This window comes from Crotalus tigris, unplaced genomic scaffold (assembly GCF_016545835.1).
Source record: "Crotalus tigris isolate CLP2741 ecotype Arizona unplaced genomic scaffold, ASM1654583v1 scf7180000017639.5415321, whole genome shotgun sequence".
NCBI lineage: Eukaryota > Metazoa > Chordata > Lepidosauria > Squamata > Viperidae > Crotalus > Crotalus tigris.
Window position 1 is genome coordinate 3,492,227 of NW_024096532.1, and position 17,938 is coordinate 3,510,164.

The 17,938-nt window shown below is 43.9% G+C and overlaps 1 protein-coding gene across 10 annotated transcripts in view; it reads right to left on the reverse strand.

The window, feature by feature from the left end:
* PLEKHA4 (pleckstrin homology domain containing A4) overlaps positions 1-17,938 on the reverse strand; it is a 77,692-nt gene that overhangs the window by 18,560 nt on the left and 41,194 nt on the right. For 9 of the 10 annotated variants that reach the window (XM_039335210.1, XM_039335215.1, XM_039335212.1 and 6 more), the window contains 10 exons: positions 17,722-17,822; positions 15,517-15,632; positions 13,948-14,211; positions 13,077-13,662; positions 12,223-12,300; positions 10,612-10,713; positions 8,733-8,801; positions 4,707-4,787; positions 2,207-2,356; positions 380-478 (listed from right to left, as the gene is read on the reverse strand). In XM_039335210.1, coding sequence (XP_039191144.1) covers positions 380-478; positions 2,207-2,356; positions 4,707-4,787; positions 8,733-8,801; positions 10,612-10,713; positions 12,223-12,300; positions 13,077-13,662; positions 13,948-14,211; positions 15,517-15,632; positions 17,722-17,822 — 1,646 coding nt within the window. The remainder of the gene's footprint in view (positions 1-379; positions 479-2,206; positions 2,357-4,706; positions 4,788-8,732; positions 8,802-10,611; positions 10,714-12,222; positions 12,301-13,076; positions 13,663-13,947; positions 14,212-15,516; positions 15,633-17,721; positions 17,823-17,938) is intronic. The other variant, XM_039335217.1, reaches the window with a different exon arrangement.

The window sequence follows — 17,938 nt, forward strand, 5'->3', positions numbered from 1 at the left end:
GAATAATTTGCATAAAACAAAAGTATCTTTTTATGACTGTAAAATACCAAACCGATTGTTTATTAGTTCCACGCATTCATTTTAGTTATCATTAAGGTTCAAAAGCTGACTTATCCATGAAACTCTCCTATGTGTACATCCTTTAAAATTTAACAATTAAAAAGCCAGCAAATTCTGTATTACTAAATTAATAACAGAAACAATAAACAAACTTGATATATTGTATCATCCAATAAAGTGTTAACTCAGTCAAAGGCTCCTGTCAGTGAGTGACGATGGTCTACTTAGCAATGCACCCTAGTGGGTGTCCACTAGAATAGAGTTTTGTATGTTTAGAGACACAACTGAGAAAGCTCCATCCCTCATATTTAAGATTTACCTGGGGATGCCCAGAAGTCCGGATATGCTCCAAGGAACCCTTCAGCATCTGTACGTCATTTTCCAAGGCTGTATAATCTTCCCATACTCGTTCACTGTCCTGGACAGAAACAGTAACTCAGCTACTTAGTCAGATATCCCCTACTGAATACATATTCATACAATAATTTTAAGATATGATCCAGCTTACCTGTGTTTATGGTAAGAGAAAAAGCTGATGAGATACAGCTCGGTGGTATCTTGGTATTCAACTGCTTTGAAACTCATCACATTTGGTATTCAAAGCATTTTGATGTGAAAATTTTGTCCTGGTGCTCATTGTCTGTTTGATACTCAATGCACAAGCTAGAACTTGTTGGCGTTGGCTGCCTTGTGACTCATTATGTTATTCCTTATGAGAAAAAATTGTTTGGTGCTATTGTTTTTGATACTCATCACGCCTCCCAGAGCAATTAACGAATACTGAGATACCGTTGTAAAAGGCAGTGGTTCTCAACCTGTGGGTCGGGACCCCATTTGGGGTCAAACGACCATTTCACGGGGGTCGCCAAACAAGGCTGTTTTTTCCCCCTTTTCTTTGGCCACGCCCCTGGCACCTGGTGATGTATAAGTGGTTGGGAGTCACCACAACATGGGGAACTATATTATGGGGTCGCGGCATTAGAAAGGTTGAGAACCACTGGTATAAGGTCTTACTGAATCTGTCCTACAAAATATCAGGACAACCACTAGGTGGCTAGCAGTCATCTGGATTTTTGCAGCACAGAAATATAGCCAACTGGCTGGCTTTGTGTACAGAAACCCTGTGCACATTGTCTGGGTGACAGTCTCCCAAGTCCAGAAGGGAAATTCCAAAGAAGGTTATGGAGAATAAGAGGGTTAAGATTCTGTGGGATTTTCAGATCCAGACACTTAGGCAGATACTGGGTAATCAACCAGACATTGTGGTACGAGACAAGGGCCAGAAGACAAGGGTGACGATATACTACAGGTGTCCCCAATCTATGGTCCACAGCCCACTGCCAGGCCATGGGCTACCAGCCACCAGGCCGCAAGACAGGCTGGCCAGTGCACGCACGTTTGTGTGTGCACTCACCCCCACTCGTGCTGGAGTCTGCAGACCTGTTTGCCCATGCGCGCAGGGCTAGCAGCAGTGGTGGCTAGAATATGCAAGCATGCATAAACAGGGCCACTAGCACGCGGTGGTTACACAGCCCGCTTGCACATCCGCATGGGACTAGCAGCAGTGGCAGCTAACTCCAGTGTGCATGCGCAAATGGGGCTGCTAACCCCATGCAGGTGCCCGCAGCCCCATTCGCACAGGCGTATGCATGCATGCATACACAAATTTCCCACCTGCTCCCTCTCCCTCCGGGCCGCCAGCATGAAAAGGTTGGTGACCTCTGATATAGTATACAAAATGACAGCAACATCAGGAAGGAGAAGGAGCACCAGGGCCTGAAGGAGGAATTAGAGAGGATATGGAAATAAAGGCTGGAGCGATCCCAGTGATGATAGGAGCACTCTGAGCTGGGGAACGGCTACAACAGATCTCAGAAACAACTTCAGAGCTCTCTGTCCAGAACAGCGCGATGGTGGGAAACAACTAAAATACTCCGCAGAATCCTCAATGCAGTTGGATGTTTCCAGGCTGGGAAAGACAAATATACAGCATTTCTTTCTCTTTTCCTATAAGTAGCATCAGTTGATGATCAAACAGCTGGACCTTACCGGATATACAGCTACCAATTGACCTATGTGCAGATCTACTCAGGATGTTCTTCAAAAAATATTTTCATTCAAGTATCAGGGAGCTGCAACCACTCACCAATGCAAGATCACAGAGACGGGCACGGATGTGCACCAGTTCATCTTGCAGTTGCCTTTGTTGATAGCAGATCTTCTCCACGGTGGCATCTTGGCCTTTAAATTCCTCCAGCCTCAAGTGTGTTACTTCCAAGGCCTTTTCAAGATGTTCCTGAAACAATACCATTTCGAGAACTGTCAACCCAGCAGAGATTTTTCTTCATTGCAGTTTGATGAATCTGTCACGGTTCAGAGATGACAGAGACGAATAAAGCAGAACTCCGAGGCTCGCAAGTTCCTCAAAGAACAGGTTTATTAGTTACAAAGTATCGGCACAGTCAAGAGTGAAACCAAGTTAAATGTCCCACCCACAAAAGCTATGTAAGCAACTACATTTCCCAATATGATTGGGGCTTTTTATGAAACGCTCAGTCCACAGTCTCGGGAGCAGCCGGTGACCTTGGTTCCCGTAGGACAAAAGATTACTTTGACGAGCGAAGCACTTGGGCAACCACCCTCCCTCCGTTCTATGTGGCAACCTAGAATGAGAAGGAAAATGGCTGCAGCCATGCTCATTTGTAGAGTTGACAGAATCAACAAAACAAACGTTTGTTTCAAGGCCTTTTGCAGAACCACAGAAATGGACAGTATCACAGACTACTTAGTATAGGGAGAGAACCAGTCCCAAGACCTTGCAGCTGATATTTGGCAGCAAATGACAACAGGACTTCTAATCAATTTGAGATTGAAAGTCATTTCTAAATAGATATATAAGGCGATATCATGATATGTGAAAAAGAACTTGGGAAACAAAAGTAATAGCCAGAGGCTAGACAAGGGTCAAACAAGTAGAAATTGAGTCTACAGAAGGAATGGGGGGGGCATGGCAAACATCTCAGAAGGGACCAATCCTAGTTTCTTACACTGTAAAGATGAGGGAATTTAAACCCGAACTGTTTCTACTAGGAATACTAGGATCTAATTATGGAAAAGAGAATGAATACTTAATATTATATGTATTAACAGCTGCGAGAATAGTATTCGCCCAATTTTGGAAAAATGAAAAGCTACCACCTGACCAGATTATTATTACAAAAATATTGGAATGTGCAAAAATGGATAGACTAACTTTAGAAATCAAAGAGAAAGAAGACACAATTTATTTTAAAACATGGGAAAAATTCTATAAATGGTTAACAACACAACAGAATGAGAAAAGGTTATGAAATTAAATAGGATAAATGATACTTTTTATTCAACTTTTATCTGATTGCTGTGAATACTCTTATATTTCCGATTTTACCTATAAGTAATTATAATTAATAAGCAATATATCAGTATTTATGTAATTATATTCAATTAGTAATATATTAATAGTACATTATTGTTAAAATTATTATATTATTAATAGTACATTAATTATTGTTAAAATTAATTTATAGAATGAATGATATGTATTAGTTAATTTCTCATTCTTATTATTAGTGATAAATTTATTTATTTATTTATTTATGAGACTTATATACCGCTTTAAGTGCAAGCACTCTCTAAGTGGTGTACACCAGTAAGCAATGTATACATATATTTACATTGCCCCCAACAATCTGGGTCCTCATTTTACCTACCCCAGAAGGATGGAAGGCTGAGTCAACCTTGAGCCGGTGAGATTTGAACCGCTGACCTGCTGAACACAGTCAGCTAAAGTGGCCTGCAGTACTGCACTCTAACTGCTGCGCCACCTCAGCTCTATTTAACATAGCTGTTTAGTATTATATTAACTATGGACATTTAACTGTACACCCGGACGGTAGTCTGCTTGCTAAAGTGTCGATTTATTGTTGGGGGTAACCCCACTATTGTACCTATCCCTATCTTTGGTTTAATCCTTGTTCTTTACCCTATGTTATACCCCTACCTATTTCATCCCCTCCCCATCCCTATAAAATCCAATAAAATATATATAAAGATGAGGAGGGAAGAGCTGTGCCTTCAGATTTTTAAGGTTCTGTTAATGTCATTTTACAGTAAAGATGGCACTTTTTGCCTGGACTACCTCACAAGATTGATGGAGAAAATATTTAGAAAGAGGCAAACTAGCCTATCTCTTCTGGTGACGGCATGGCTCCATCAGCCTTCTCACTGAAGACTTTGGCAAGATAACTAAGTTAGAGAAGAAAGTGCACACAGACAAGAGTCTGTTCCGGTGTTGACAGAACTCTGGCTACAGGGGAGAAAGCCAAACATCCTTAGTAATCCATTGTGTGTCCAGTTCTATTTTATAAAAGAAATGTAACAAGGACTATTAAGGAATGTCAGCCTTGCAAGGTAGTCCAGACAAGAAGCACACCCAGAAGTACTAGCTGCAACTTTATTGTAAGGATACATAAACAGAATCTTGCAAGTCTTTTTCCCACCATAGCAAAAAGAGGGAAGATCCCAGAATGATTCACCAAACACAAAGTTCTCAAACATAACAGAGCTAAGCAAATGCTCGTTTGTTCAATGGAAGTGGGATTAGATACCTTTTCAGCACGAAGCTGCCCTGTCTCTTCTTCCAGACCTCGAAGCAGTTTGTCTTGGCCACACAATTTTGTCAAAAGAGCCTGAAAACATAGGGGGAAAAAATGGGCTGATTCCAATTAAACTCTCAGAAGATGCTGTGCTGCCCAGGCACAGAAAGTTTTTTTTTAAAGGTCTTAGCTTACAAGTTAAAATTCTTTGAAAGAACATTTGGGGGTTTTACAATGAGGGCTGCAATGTCCAACATTTTTGGATATGCTAGGCAGAAGATTGGAAGTTACAGCCCCAACTCATCTGGAGAAGGTTGACCACAGAAGCTTACTACTCATGGAAGAAATCCTTTATTTTATGATGATAAAAATTCCATGTTTCCAAAATTCAATTGATCAACCTTTGAAATTAATTCACTGCAAAGTTCCAAATTAAGCATGTGCTTCTGCCAGCTGCTTGACCACCTGCTACAAACAAATGTTTATATTGTGTAAAGCTTTCTCTGCTGATAAAAGTGTGAATAAGGCATGGACATAGGCCAGGGTTGGTCCCTCAGACCCAATGAGCTACCCTCTATGACAAGCAACAGGGAGAAAGCAGAACTATTTAACTCATTTTTTGCATCTGTCTTTACACAAAGGGAAAAAACAGACCAACCTATCAAAAATAGTGCCATAAAAAACAAAACAGAAACACAAGTTAAGATAGGCAAGAAAATCGTTAGGGAGCACCTGTCCAGCCTAGATGGGTTCAAATCGCCAGGACCAGATGGATTACACCCCAGAGTTCTCAAGGAACTGGCAGATGTGATATCGGAGCCACTGAACTATATTTTTCGAAGATCCTGGAACACAGGGGGACTACCAGAGGACTGGAAAAGAGCTGATGTAGTTCCCATCCTCAAAAAAGGAAAAAAAATGGATCCAGGAAATTACAGACCTATCAGCCTGACCTCAATACCTGGGAAGATCCTGGAAAAGATAATCAAACAACGAATCAACGAACACCTAGAGGCAACAAAGTCATTACTAAAAGCCAACATGGGTTTGTCAAAAATAGATCATGCCAGACAAATCTTATTGCATTCTTTGACCAAGTGACAAAATTAGTGGATCAGAGGAATGCTGTGGACATAATTTACTTGGACTTCAGTAAGGCATTTGATAAAGTAGATCACAACCTACTACTTGACAAGATAGAAAAATGTGGGGTAGACAGAACCACCACCAGATGGATCCGTAGCTGGATGACCGGCCGTACTCAGCGAGTGGTCCTCAATGGAACTGCATCTATATGGAGGGAAGTGTGTAGTGGGGTGCCCCAGGGCTCTGTTCTGGGCCCAGTACTCTTCAACATCTTCATCAACGATTTGGATGAAGGGATAGATGGGGACCTCATCAAATTTGCAGACGACACCAAGCTGGCAGGACTAGCCAACACTCCAGAAGACAGGCTTCAGATACAGAAGGATCTGGACAGACTTGAACACTGGGCACTAACTAACAAAATGAAATTCAATGGTGAAAAAAGCAAGGTTCTACATTTAGGCAAGAAAAACCAAATGCACAAGTACAGCATAGGTGGCACCATGCTAAATAGTAGTAACTGTGAGAGGGACCTCGGAGTCCTAGTAGACAATCACTTAAATATGAGCCAGCAGTGTGCTGCAGCTGCCAAAAAGGCCAACACAGTGCTAGGCTGCATTAACAGAGGGATAGAATCAAGATCACGTGAAGTATTAATACCACTTTACAATACCTTGGTAAGGCCACACTTAGAATACTGCATCCAGTTTTGGTCACCACGATGTAAAAAAGATGTTGAGACTCTAGAAAGAGTACAGAGAAGAGCAACAAAGATGATTAGGGGACTGGAGGCTAAAACATATAAGGAACGGTTGCTAGAATTGGGTATGTCTAGTTTAACGAAGAGAAGGACAAGGGGGGACATGATAGCAGTATTCCAATATCTCAGGGCTGCCATAAAGAAGAGGGAATTAAGCTATTTTCCAAAGCACCTGAAGGCAGGACAAGAAGCAACGGGTGGAAACTAATCAAGGAGAGAAGCAACCTAGAACTAAGGAGAAACTTCCTGACAGTGAGAACAATTAATCAGTGGAACAGCTTGCCGCCAGAAGCAGTAAATGCTCCAACACTGGAAGTTTTTAAGAAGAGACTGGACAGCCATTTGTCCGAAATGGTTTAGGGTTTCCTGCCCGAGCAGGGGGTTGGACTAGATGACCTCCAAGGTCCCTTCCAACTTTACTACTATTACTAACCTATTGTCTGGCTCCAGGGAGTGGAAAACTGATTAGAGATATGAATCCCAAACCTGATTAAGTTACCAAAATTGGGTAAAAGTGGTTTTTTTTTGGGGGGGAGGGGGCTAACAACACAGAAACCTATCAAATAGCTCGTTTGATTGTGTGTTGTCGTGGGAGGAGTACTGTTCTTTATTCTTTTATATTAGTTTTTTAATTTTTTTGTAAGCAGCCCAGAGCCACTGAAAGTGAGTGGGTGGCTATATATGTAAATCTCATGTATGCATGCATATACATACATACACACACACACACACACACACACACTCAATCACCACAGGGACATTTAAATAAGAACTTTCTGATAAACAGTGAAAGGGCTTTCTGATAAGCAGTTTGGGGTAATGAAGGAAAAAGTTTGGGAAGCACTGGATTAGAGGGATATCAGAGATATTATAAGAGCAGAATTTTAGGCCTGAAGCCACAACTCCAAGATCAAAAGGCAGAAACATGTGGCCAAATGATGGGAAGTTTGATCTGGTGATTAAGGTCCTAGAATAACAAAAGGAAAATGCCTCTTTCATTGATCATGGTGTATGCATGCCTTCAAGTCAGTTTTGACTCCTGGTGACTGTCTAGACTAGTCTGTGCAGGTTTTTTTGGCAAGGTATTTTGGAAGTGGATTGCCATTGCCTCTTTTCTAGGGTTGAGACAGAATGACTGGCCCAAAATCACACAGTTGGCTTTGCACCCAAAGTGGGAGAAAAATTCATGGTCTCCCATTTTCCAGCCAGATGCCTTAACCACAAGCTCTCTCAAAGAAGCCATAGGCCCATGTAAAATTATTTAACTCAAACTAAAATAATCTTCTAGACTTGGATGGAATCTTTTCTGGGGGGGGGGGGGAAGAGGGGGCCAGATTTTTGCATTTGGTCCTGGAGAAATCTGCCTAATTGTGTTTTTTGCTGTTCTTAGGCCAGTGTTTCTCAGCCTTGACAATTTTAAGGCATGTGGACTTCAACTCCCAGAATTCCACAGCCAGCAATGCTGTCTGTGGAATTCTGGGAGTTGAAGTCCACATGCCTTAAAATTGTGAAGGTTGAGAAACACTGAACAACAGGCCAAGAAATATATTTCTTCATTTTCATTTTACAATTAACCTTTGAGATTTTCTTTCTTTTCTTTTTCAAATGGTACTTTTTTTTTTTTTACTGCCACTGCATTTGGAATAGCTTGGTTTTATTCAGTTTACTTTTCCACCGCTATTTATACCATTCTCAGCTTAGTGATAAGACTCCAGGGGGAAGGGGAAGAATAACCTCTTTCAGAGGTAAATCAGTACAGGCAGACCTCAACTTATGACCTCTGTTGCTAAGTGAGACATTAGTTAAGTGAGCTTTGCCCACATTTTACGACCTTTCCTACAACACTTAAGTGAATTGCTGCAGTTGTTAGTAACACAGTTGTTAAATGAATCTGACTTCCCCATTGACTTTGCTTGTCAGGTCACAAAAAGGGACCACATGATCTCAGGGTACTGCAACCGTCATTAAGTATGAGTCAGTTGCCAAGCATCTGAATTTTGATCACGGGACCCTGGGGATGCTGCAACGGTCATTCAAGTGTGAAAAACGGTCGTAAGTCCTTTTTTTCAGTGCTGTTGTGACTTCGAATGGTCACTAAGTGAACTGTTGTAAGTCAAGGACTGCCTGTAAGGGAAATTGGCAAAGCAAAAGCAATACACGTCGTCCATTGATCAGAGAAGAGAAATGCATACATCGATGTCACTTTCAAACCGCTGCCTGCCAGGAGACTGGCTGCTCCTTTCCCTCAGCACGTTTCGACCCTAGAAAGACAGTAAATAGAGCATCCATGTTATCACCCCACAAATAGAAGTGGCAGCACTGGCTTTTGCCTCAAAGCAGGGGACACTGTGCACATGCTGAAGAGATTTGCCCAAACCTGGATCTAACAAGGTTTCTATGAGTACTTTGGTGCAACCCTTGCATAAAGAAACCTAGCCAGTCAGGGAGAAACCGAGGCAAAATCTTAACTTAAGGGACTAGATTTTCACACGCGGGGAGGTGTTGATATCAAGTCAGATTCTGTCATATTATAACCATTTGCATCTCAAAACAAGGAGCCCGAAAGACATTTTTTAAAATCCAAATGCTGATTCTTACTAAAATTAACCAAGTGAAAGTGACGCAGTTAAACAGGGTTTAACTAAAATCTTGCTAAGCTAGGAGTAGGCAACCTTGGCTCTTTTATGACTCATGGACTTCAACTCCCAGAATTCCTGAGTCGGCATGGCTGGCTCAGGAATTCCCTCAGCAGCAATACAATAGTCTAATGAGACATTCAAGATCTCAAACGGTAATCACATATACCAAGGACATTGCGGCCATCATAAATGCATGCCAAGCGCCTGAATTCTGATCTCATGACCATGTGACTTTTTTCATTGCCAACTTTGAATGGTTGTTAAAAGAAAGGTTGTAAGTGAAAAACTGCCTGTTACTATTTATGTCTTACTAAAATTCTCCTGCAGTTCTTGCAATTGGGCAAAATGTTGCACCGCAGGGAAACCATTGTTGAATCAACGTATCTCAAATAGGCTAACTCAGGGGTAGGCAACCTTGGCTCTTTTATGACTCGTGGACTACAACTCCCAGAATTTCTGAGCCAGCCATGCTGGCTCAGGAATTCTGGGAGTTGAAGTCCATGAGTCATAAAAGAGCCAAGGTTGCCTATCCATGGGCTAACTTAAAGAATGTGACCAAAATCCAGGAGCCCTAACTCCCAGGGGATTGAAATTTGGCAAAATTATGACTGTTCCAATGCCACCAACTGCTGCACCGCTGCAGTTAGCCATGGCCACATGACTGTCACTTCTTACTATACTTCCCAAAATTGCTCTCTGTCCCATCTCCCTCTGGCCTCTGCACCCAATTGGCTGGCAGCAAGGCCCGATAGGTGATAGGTGAGCAGCAATTGGCTGCCTTGAAACCAAGGCCGAAATCTGAAATTTCTTAACCGTGGTAGGCAGAAAGGAAAGGATGAGAGTGTGCCTCAGATGCCTTCTGGCAAGTTAAGGCTGGTTGGGGGTTGCTGGCAGTTGACAGGTGAGTCTCCCTGGAGGGAGGAGATCAACAGTTCCCTTGGTTTCCCCTATCCCCAGCACAGGGGCAGGCAGTTCCATGGGTCAGCTGAAGAGGAGGAGGAGGAGGAGGAGGAGGAGGAGGAGGAGGAGGAAGATGTGGAGACAGAAGCTTCAACATGGCTTTGCTAAAGGTCATGAGGAGAAACACTGCCAACCCATATTACTGTATATGTGGAAAGAAGAAAAACCCAATGGATGGGTGATGGGTTGACCATCACCACATACCATTATATTTAAATACTTAAAGTTCTTCCAAGACAATTTGGATTTGGTTGTTCACATCCCTTCCCAAATCCTTACTGTGCAACCAAGAATAAATATTCCAGCTACTGGCTGGTTCGTGTTACTATGAACAATGGTAGAAAAGAGTCCTATAAATATAACCACTAGACATTCTATGCAGGTATCTAGTTAATTGTTTGCACTAACATGGTCTGTGATGGTAAGGTTGTTGGCCAAGAACAGAGGAGGAACCGAGTACAAATCTACATACCGTGATCCCTATAGATGTCCTTTTCCCTGGGGTGGGCCGAGTGGGCAGGGGAGGAAGGGGTGGTAGATGCAGGTAGCTTGATGAGGCAGAGTGGGGGGTTATCTGTGGGAAAAGGAAAGGCAATATTAAGGAATATAGCCAAGAAGGGTTAGTGTGACAGTGCAAAAAACCCTCCCTTGAATGTACATTATACACGAAGTACTTTTCAGAAAACTCTTTAGAGCTTTCATTCTAGGCAGGAAGCAGGTTTCTAGCTATGATGATGATGATGATGATAATGAGTTGGAAGGGACCTTGGAGGTCATCTAGTCCAGCCCCCTCTCAGGCAGGAAACCCTATACCATTTTGGATAAATGGCTGTCCAGTCTTTTCTTAAAAACTTCCAGTGTTGGAGCATTCACCGCTTCTGGAAGCAGGTTGTTCCACTGGTTAATTGTTCTAACTGTCACAAAGGAATTCTCGAACACAAACATGGAAACTTCAAAAGTGGTTGAGGACAAGAATCAGCTTCTCGCAAGACAATCAAAAGTTGCTACAGGTAATCTTCAGCCGGGCAATTATGGTTGTAAGTTGTAACGGTCGTAAAGCAGGTCATCACATGACCAGACCCAATTTTATTATGCTTTTTTGCAGCAGTTATTAAATAAACACAGCGATCATAAAGCAAAAAACTGCAGTTGCTAAGCAAACTCATCCTTCACTGTAACTAAATGCCAATTGCCGGGGGGGTGAATGTAAAATGCAGTCACGTGATCACGGGATGCTCTAAATGTCGGTTGGTTGCCAAGTGCCCAACATGTGGTCATGTGACCTGGGGGGAGGTGGCTGTTGGAATTTCAGAAACAGGCCATAAGTACCCCAGGAAGCTGCATTGCAACACCGAATGATTGCTATGCAACTGTTATAAGTTGAGGACTACCTGTATTTTGCTTTATTGGCATCATTTATACCATTTATATAATTGGACTGGAGAACTCAGCTTTTGCTGGGGCAGAATTACAGGTAATCCTCAACTTACGACCACAATTGAGTCCAAAATGTATGTTGCTAAGTGAGAAATTTGTTAAGTGACTTTTGCCCCATTTGTACGACTTTCCTCGCCACATTTGTTAAGCGAACCACTGGAGTTCTTAAATTAGTAACACGGTTGTTAAGTGAATCTGGTTTCCCCCACTGACTTCGCTTGTCAGAAGGTCACAAAAGTGGATCATATGACTCCGGGACACTGCAGAACCGTCACAAATGTGAGTCAGTTGTCAAGCTTCTGAATTTAAATCATGTAACCATGGGGATGCTACAAAGGTCATAAGCGTGAAAAATGGTCGTAAGTCACTTTTCGCAGTGCCGTTGCAACTTTGAACGGTCATTAAATGAATTGTTGTAAGTCAAGAGCTACCCGTACTTAGCCACAGAATGCAATATTTTTACAAAAAAATGCAGGAAACCACACACAGTCCAGTCATGATGAATGCCGAGGGCACATTCTGTTTGTATATGTGATACTCCAGACCTAGCATATCTAGATTTTGCAGGCTAGATACAGAGAGGGAGCATAGCCAATAGAGCAGGAAAATGAAAAATGCTATACATCTCTGCCTCTCCGATACTCACCAGTCGGCCGTGAAGCCGAGACATGACCAAAGCACGGGACGGGCCAACCGGTGGAGAGAGGTAACCTCGGTCTGTAAACTGGCACAGATAGAGAGACATTCATGAAACATTCAAACTCAGATTATAGAGAGAATTCAAAGTTTATTTGTTGGTTGACTTGATGTGTACAGGTCTCATCTTACCTTAAAGCCACATCAAAACCCAAAAATGAATCAATAAAAATAAAAATATGAACATGTTGAATCAGCAGTAGAAATACAAGCAGCACACAAAAAAAAAAAAAAACCCAAGGATCAATGGCAGGATTAATGAATACATTACATGCAATTCAACCATTGAAAAAAAAAATCTCCAAAACCACCGGACTAGTCCCAAGGTGTTGGCAAAATCACCAACAAGCTTAGAAAACCAGGAGCCAAGGCGGTTCAAATGAATACAGGTTTATTGCATGCTGACGTTCTCTACAAGAATCTGAACTAATGGTCAAAGCGAATTGGCGGTAGATGACATTCAATGGAATTCAAGGTGGGTGCAAAGGGAGGTGAGACTGAGGACGTGTTTGACCCCTCCCTTGGGCTCAGCCTGGTCATCTCCTACAGCAGGGATCTTCAAACTTGGCCCTTTGATGACTTGTGGACTTCAACTCCCAGAATTCCTCAGCCAGCGTGGCTGACTGAGGAATTCTGGGAGTTGAAGTCCACAAGTCATCAAAGGGCCAAGTTTGAAGACCCTTGTGCTCCAGTCATATCTTCAGAGGCTTCCTATAGTCCAGGAGGCCATGTCTAGTCTAAGCTCAGGAGGAATGATATTCCAGTGAGATTGTTGTGCTTACTGAAGCCGAAATTCCCACTTACTCTGTTCTGTTGCAGTCTCCCCATTGAAGCGGCCAAGCCATCTTCACCCACAAGTTGGACTCTATGGAGATGAGGACTTTGAGTGTAGTGCCTGGCATAGGAGTCCTCAGAAGTAGGGAACACATCATACCGGTCTGCAGGGGTCAGAGAGTGGCCTTTGTGGGCCGGCAATGCAACAGCGTAAGGGTTATTGGGAAGGCATTTGTTGGGGGCAATATCCACCCTTCCCATGGGGGTGTTGGCATGCATAATCCTAGGAGAGCTCATGATGGAGAGATCGTCACAGGAGGCAGCCTGTGCAACAGCTGATTGCGTAGGGCTCCGATGGACATCATGAGGGCTCCAGCGGGCATCCTGCGCATCTGATGGGTGAGTCCGTGGCAACTTGGGGGATTCAGCTGGGGCTAGTGGGAGGGAGTAGGCTCGAGAGGAACGCAGGGAAAGCACAGGGGAAGGCTGAGATATCCGGGATGGAGAAGGAGGAGGTGGGCTTTCCGATGAAGGCGGTAGCGGGGTCCGTGGCCGGGAAGAGAACTTAGTGCAACTAACAGGAGAAGGACATCCATGTGTCTGAGAAGACAGGGAACTGCCAAGATGAAGGAGAAGAGAAAGTCAATTGTGGTGATCCTTAAGAGCTTTGGAGAGCCAGAGTGGCCATCTGCTACTACATCCTTCCCACTCTTTACAGCAAGGATGTGTCCAACCTTGGCCCCTTTAAGACTGGTGGACTTCAACTCCCAGAATTCCCCAGCCAGCCATGCTGGCTGGGGAATTCTGGGAGTTGAAGTCCCCACCAGTCTTAAAGTGGCCAAGTTTGGACATCCCTCCTCTACAGCATCCATGAAGTGAATCTGGCTTTGCCTCTCCTTACCTCAGTTCTGGCTGCTCTTTCTTTTCATGGCAGTAGGTCCCGTTGAGCGAACTGGATAAAGAAGCCCTCTTAAGGCAAGGGGATCCCTTCTGGATGTCAGGCAGGTGGAGGCTCTCGGATGAAGAGGCCCGGGCCTCCTGGATCTCTGAGAGATGGGCAACTTCCAGCGACTCGGTGCTTTTGGCACAATCATCCTCAGGGAGCCGAATGTCCTCAAAGCTGGTGTGGGCAGACACTGAGTGGCTGTGGAGACCCCCTTGGTTGCTGAGGTGGAGGCATAAGAATTTTATTGTATTTATTTTATTGCTTTTTACAAATAACTCAAAGTAGCGAACAAATGCACCTCCTTCTCCTGTTTTCCCCACAACAAAAACCCCATGAGGTGTGTTAGGCTGAGCGTGAGCGGCTGGCCCATAGTCACCCAGCCAACTTTCGTGCCTAAGACAGGATTAGAACTCAGCCTCCTGATGATTGGCCCAAAGTCACCCAGTTGATTTTCTATACCATAAGGCAGGACTAGAACTCACAGACTCCTTGTGATTGTTGATTGGCCCAAAGTCTAGCTGCTTTTCTTGCCTAAGATGGGACTAGAACTCACTGTCTCCTGGTGATTGCCCCAAAGTCACCCAACTAGCTTTCATGCCTAAGGCAGGGCTAGAACTCACAGACTCCTGGTGATTGGCCCAAAGTCTAGCTGCTTTTCTTGCCTAAGGTGGGACTAGAACTCACTGTCTCCTGATGATTTCCCCAGTCACCCAGCTGGCTGTCATGCCTAAGGCGGGACTAGAACTCACATACTCCTGTGATTGGTAATTGGCCCAAAGTCTAGCTGCTTTTCTTGCCTAAGGTGGGACTAGAATTCATAGACTCCTGGTGATTGGTGATTGGCCCAAAGTCTAGCTGCTTTTCTTGCCTAAGGTGGGACTAGAATTCACAATCTCCTGGTGCTCCAAAGTCACCCAGCCAACTTTCATGCCTAAGACAGGACTAGAACTCACAGTCTCCTGGTTTCTAGTCTTGTGCCTTAAGCATTACACCAATAAATCCAAGTGACTGTTCCAGGTCTCCATAACATTGTCTGTTATTCCCAGTGTGAAATCCAGCTCCTCCCTCTTCAGCCAAATGCTGCCCTGTCTGACTAGCTCCATCAAGATGCCTTCCCAGTTCTTCCACAAGCACAACTTACAAATTCAGTTTTCTCATAAAATTCAGTCCTTGTGTTCTTCCACTATCTTTTTTTTCTTATCCAATTCTGACTTTAATAGCATTCACTCTCTTTTCATGGGATTATTCTTTCCGGAACTTTCTACGGTACATTATGTCCCATCTCCTTAGATCAGGGGTAGGCAACCTTGGCTCTTTTATGACTCGTGGACTTCAACTCCCAGAATTCCTGAGCCAGCCATGCTGAGGGAAAAGGGAGAAGTTTCCAAGCTGAGCCATGCTGGCTCAGGAATTCTGGGAATTGAAGTCCACAAGTCATAAAAGAGCCAAGGTTGCCTACCCCTACGCAAATTGGCAATGCATTCACAACTGGGCTGTGTGTCTGTCCCCATACCCAACCCTTACAGGTTTCCACAGTTGCACTCAGCCACAGATGACTGGTTCATGGCCCTGATCCAGCTATTCATATCCAACTGGGTCTCTGCACTGAAATAGTAAGTCCGCATGCCAGGGTGTTCAGCCTATGGGAAAAAAGAAAAAAAAGTTTCTTGTAATGGTTGGAGTCTCCACAAGAGGGCAGAAGATACACTTAGAACACCAGCAGAAAAGGAGAGTTGGAATTGTTGGTTTCCTATACCAGGGGTCCTCAGCTTTGGCAACTTTAAGACTTGTGGACTTCAACTCCCAGAATTCCTCAGCCAGCAAAGAATTCTGGGAGTTGAAGTCCACAAGTCTTAAAGTTGCCAAGGTTGGAGACTCCTGTCCTATACCATTCCTAGCAAATAACGTCACTTTGCTTTATAGTAGCTGGACTCTTGCTCATTTCGTTTTGTGGGGAGCTTCAAGATACTCTGTAGCAGTATTTCGCAACCTTGGCAACTTGAAGATATAAGGACTTCAACTCCCAAGATTCCCTAGCATGACTGGCTGGGAAATTCTGGGAGTTGAAGTCCACACATCTTCAAGCTGCCAAGGTTGAGAAACGCTGCTCTGTAGGACGGTTGCATGACTGCCTTAGCAAGGAGACACCCATTAGAGAAAGCTAGCCAACTATACTGGCAAAGCATTCTGGGCAGCCTCTTGTCTGAGATGCAGTGAAGGATAATGAGTGGGTTTGCATTCAATTTGTCACTGCCTGCCATCGAATGTGGCTGTTTCACTGTCCTAAAGGTAGGGTAGGAGCTTCAGTAAGCAATTCTAAAACCTTGCCAAAAATCCTGCAGGGACTTGTTTAGGCAGTAGTAGCCAGGAGTCAATGCTAACTCAGAGACACCAACAACAACAACAAAAAGGTCCTGAATTAGATTTGGTACCATTTGTACATCTTCCAATCTATGCATCTCGTGGTATTGACTAGGGCAGCGGTTCTCAACCTATGGATCGCGACCCCATTTGGGGTCGATCGACCATTTCACAGGGGTCGCCAAACAAGGCTGTCCGCCATTTTTTCCCCCCTTTTCCGGCGGGTGCCTAACCTCCCTTGGGCTGGGCCAGCTGGTGGCTCAGCCGGTGGTCAGCTTGCTCTGTCTCTGCTGCTTGCCAGCTGGCGCAGGGGGCGGCACCACGCATGCGTGGCGCTCCCAGGCAAAGTCTTCGACTTACGACAGGTTGGGTAATCCTTGACTTACGACCAGTTTAGTCCTCGACTTACGACCGGTTGGGGGGGGTCGCGGCATTATAAAGGTTGAGAACCACTGGAGTAGGGGGTTGGACTAGAAGATCACCAAGGTCCCTTCCAAACCTATTATTCTGTGTTGTGGTTCCTCTGCCTGAAAGTCTCTGTAGATCAGGGGTTCTCAACCTTGGCAACTTTAAGACTTGTGGACTTCAACTCCCAGAATTCCTCAGCCAGCAAAGTCCACAAGTCTTAAAGTTGCCAAGGTTGAGAACCCCTGCTGTAGATCAACTGCTAGCAGGCAGAGCAAGAAATCCTAGTTGATGCAGCTTTTAAACTAGGTTAAGTGAAGCACTGTTTTGCTAGAAGCTGGATGCACCATGCCCTTGAGTTCCTTGATGAGGAAAAAAAGCAGGCTCAAAGATTCTAAATCAATATATTATACAGTTAGTCCTCAACTTACAACTAGAAATGAGCCTGGGATTTTGATTAAAAATCATTGTGGTCATTAAGCGGGTCAACAAATGACTTGATTTTTATGACCCCTTTTATGATGATTCATAAAGCAAACTCACAAGGTCGTTAGACAAAACCTCCATGGTCATTAAGCAATCCAGTGTATTCAACAGGTGGCTTTTGCCATTTTCTGCTGGAAAACGTGAGCCAGCTGCCAATCACCCAAAATGCAATCAGGTGACTGGGGGGGAGGGGTAATAGCATTTGTATCTTCAAAGTCCTAAGTAGCTTTTTTGAAGTCTGTCATAATTTTGCCCTGTGGTTAAGTGAACGTTCATTAAGTCGAAGATCACCTGTATTAGATAGATGAGCCAACAATGGAGGCAAATAGCTTCCCATACGGTATTCACCACATATAGACCTTGCTGCTTAAAGCTGAGGTAATGGTCAGACTCTATGGTGGTGACCATGGATAAATTAAAAGAAATCCCATCATCACAGGAGGGACAAAAGCATAAATGAGGGTCCTTCTTCCTGACCTTGAATACAAAGCGGCGGTTCTTCTTCTCCTTGGAGAAAGCTGTCCGAATCTCGTAGCTGGGGAGAAGGATACTGCCCAAAACCATCTCTTCACGGCTGTCTAGAACACACCCCACAAAACCCCACAGAAAAAAGCTTGTCAGGGTTCCGGCTCAAAGCAGATGGGGAGAAAACTCCTCATTTCCCACCAACACGACTGTTTCAAGGAACTGGCTT